Source organism: Styela clava, chromosome 9 (assembly GCF_964204865.1).
Source record: "Styela clava chromosome 9, kaStyClav1.hap1.2, whole genome shotgun sequence".
In the NCBI taxonomy this organism is placed as follows: domain Eukaryota; kingdom Metazoa; phylum Chordata; class Ascidiacea; order Stolidobranchia; family Styelidae; genus Styela; species Styela clava.
In genome coordinates, this window is record NC_135258.1 from 4217487 (window position 1) to 4220887 (window position 3401).

A 3401-nucleotide genomic window follows, 5' to 3' on the forward strand; every position below is an offset into this window, starting at 1 on the left:
ATAATGAAGTTGCAACTTGTGAAGAATGACTGAAATTAGATTGATTAGTTTTTGTAGGAAAATTAATTTGATTGTTACGAATAAGTTTTATTACCTATTGCTATGGTCCATCCTTGCATGATAACAGCCATGTTAGATACACCAATGAGAATATATATTCATAACAACATGCTTCATCAAGGATAGGTGGGACCAGAATTCTTATTTTGAAATTATGTTTATTTTAGATTTGGTATTGCCTCATTCGAAAAAATACTTCTGCAGTGGGAACTATTCTTGGTAAATCTAAAATATATTGTTCACGAAAAATATTTGTGAGACAGGCACAATTTGTAAAACAATTACAAAACATGGCTGGCTCAATAGACAAGGGTTCTATTTGCTACCGCGAAAATAAAATATGGGTCGATTTCCTACGACCTATATATACCCTTGTTTGATAATTCGCACGCTACGTTTATTGGAATATGTAAATAGGAACATTCAAGTACGACGGACAAATTGCTGACTTCTCAATGCTGTATAGGGGTCATGTAACATGTAACCACCGGTCGGTCATGGCTTCCTCCACTATAAAGCCCATGCATCTGAAACAAATAAATGATTAACTAATCCCAAACCTTTTAGTTTTCTTTTTTGTTGCCAAATCTGATTTGAAAGTTCCATTTTTAAAATGTGGAAGCAAAAGTTCATCATGGATGCTTGTTTGAGACCTGCCAGGTGCAAATTCTTCCTGTAGATCTCGGAATAGTAAACCTGAACAGAAAGTTTCCTTGATAAGTGTTTAATTTCAGTTAGCAATAGGGCAATATCTCAAAAACCCCTTACTATAAGAAAACGTTTTCAAATAGGGAATAAAAATAATATAACGAAAAGGTTGGGAACCACAGCTATAAGTTATTGAGGAAAAAATAAAATGAAAAAAATATCGCGAACTTCACGACGCGCAGATTAGAAATAGCAGTTAAATTACAATGTATATGTCAATGGCCCGATCCCCAGCACATCTAGTTGACCAACCATCACAATACACATGTATTTGCATTTCAATCAATTTTTCTTACCTTTTACATTCGGTGGAGCCATATATTTATGAGAGAGAACCTCGTTTATTATTGGACGTTTACGAGGAACAAACTGCAGAATCCATTCCAGTAAATCTTTTGCAACTTCTTTGTCTGGAACTAAAAGTCCGTCCAGATTCAGGTTTTTATGATTTTTCATGAAATGATTCCATAGATCCCTTTCGTCACCAAAGGGATGTTTACCGTCACTCCATACATAGTAAACAATGACAGCCAGTGAATATATGTCAGTTTTTTGGGAAGTTGGAAATCCAGGCACAAATGATTCAGGGGGTCTGTAACCGTCAGTACCGAGATCTTTTCTGGTGTAAATTGTTTGAGTCTTTGACTCTATGACTTCACTTATGCCAAAATCACCAATTTTGACAACTTTTTGATCCAGGGATAAAAACACATTATCAGGCTTAAGATCTTTGTGCACCACAAGTTTATCATGAATGTATAAAATTCCAGCAAATAACTGTTTTGCAAAATCAAGTGCAAGTTCAGGATCGAATGGGATTTCGGCTTTCTTTCGATTTTCCACAAAACCTCTCAAGTTGTCTTGGTTACATTTGTCCATTGCAATGTACATATATTTCATTGGACCTTGTTGGTATTCATCTGAATGTATCACAGAGACTACATGTGTGTGAGGGTTCAGTCGATAAAGAATTTTTGCCTCTTCCACACTTTGTTTGTTGTATTGAACAAATTTTATCGCAATCGGACGAATTCCATAAGTTGCACTCGATATTTGTCCTTCATATACATCACCATGGTTTGAAATTTTTCTATCTCGAAACAGCAAAATAGAATCGGAGAGTTTGGTCGAGTCTGAAAAGGGAGAATAAAATAGAAAATAAAAAGATTTAATATATTTATGATATAAAATAAATTATTGCCAAGCAGATCACTAACCAAGTATCACCCAATAGTGATCGAAAGGTTGCTTGTTTAAAACTACACGAGGCAATTGGAAGCAAGAAATAAAAATACAAACCAACCTTCACTATCTTCAGATTCACTTTCTTTATTATCCTCCATTTTCAGACTTTTCTCATATTTGACAATTCCAACCAAAGTAAATTAAACTAAATTAAATTTAACTACTAGGAGAAAAAAGGTTAAAATTTCACTAGCCGTCATACAAAAGACGGAATGATATGTTTGGTTAAAAGTGACTTTTGCTATACATATTTAGATGATGTTACATAATTTCATGATGGGCGCGGTTTTCTGTGTTCATGTTCCTCCCTTATCCCAGCCTTGTTCTAAGCCAGCGTTCCCCAACCTTTTTTGGTCGCGGACTATTTTCTCACCGGCGAAAACCTTTGCGGACTCAACGTGCGTTTTTTACAACCGTACTCTGTGTGAAGAAGTAATAAAACGAAATACAACAGAATTTTAACGAATTTCAAAATGGGAAAATGGATTCGCCGCAATTGCGCGTTTGTTAAAAGAGCCGACTTTTTTTAGTGTATGAATGGCCATTTCTGTCGCACAATATTCAATCTATGACAACAACGAGAATTTAAAATGTGTTTCTATTTAATTTAATTATGTTCATGGTCACTCGCGGTTGCGTCTACTTATGACAAGATGAAAGCATTACTTCTTTAAAATGCCACGGCAATCTGCGAACATATTAATATGAGAATATAATGCCCGATTGTATTTGGCTTTGATGAATATTTTTTTGCGATCTTGCGTATCTGTTATCGCCGTTAGACTCCTACCAGAAAAAAAATTATTCCTCATTATTCGAGCTCGCGAGAAACACCACTCGGGTAATATCCACGCTTGTGCCGACCGACTCGTGTTTTCATCGATAATTCGCAAGTGAGTTGTGAAATTCAATCGTTTGATTAAGCGACGCGCAAGTGACCTGTCGCGTCACCTGTTACCAAATTTTCGAATAGTAAATTGCTATTTTAATAGTTTGTATGTATTTGAATATAAGCCCAGCCCTACTCAGTAGCCAGTAATTATTGACTCGATTAAACTTGAATAAACTTGGTTTTTATGTTTGATGTAAATCCCAACGTAACTTGGCTGATGGTTAAGTTTACCAAAAACGTTTGCGACCCGCAGTGAATTTATGGCTCGCTGCGGACTCATTTAAACGCTCCGCGGACTTATTTGAGACCGCGGACTCGGGTTGGGAAACACAGTTCTAAGCTATAACATAGCGCGTAATAAGTTTGACCCGTGTTCCTTCCATCGCTAAACCTACATATTCAACTCATGTTCGCTTCTTTGTTCGTCGCAAAACACCTCATGAAGAATATTCCAATATTGCCTGTTTTAAAATAGGTTTTGAAGTAAGCTGTTAGG

At 36.0% G+C, this 3401-nt stretch overlaps 1 protein-coding gene across 1 annotated transcript; it reads right to left on the minus strand.

Moving 5' to 3' along the window:
• Positions 1-1050: 1050 nt before the first annotated feature.
• Positions 1051-2174, minus strand: LOC144427235 (interferon-induced, double-stranded RNA-activated protein kinase-like). Its single transcript, XM_078116107.1, has 2 exons — positions 2072-2174; positions 1051-1901 (listed from the first exon to the last, which is right to left on the minus strand). The coding sequence occupies exons 1-2, from the start codon at positions 2109-2111 to the stop codon at positions 1051-1053; spliced, it is 891 nt and encodes a 296-aa protein (XP_077972233.1). The 5' UTR covers positions 2112-2174.
• Between the last annotated feature and the right edge of the window lie 1227 nt (positions 2175-3401).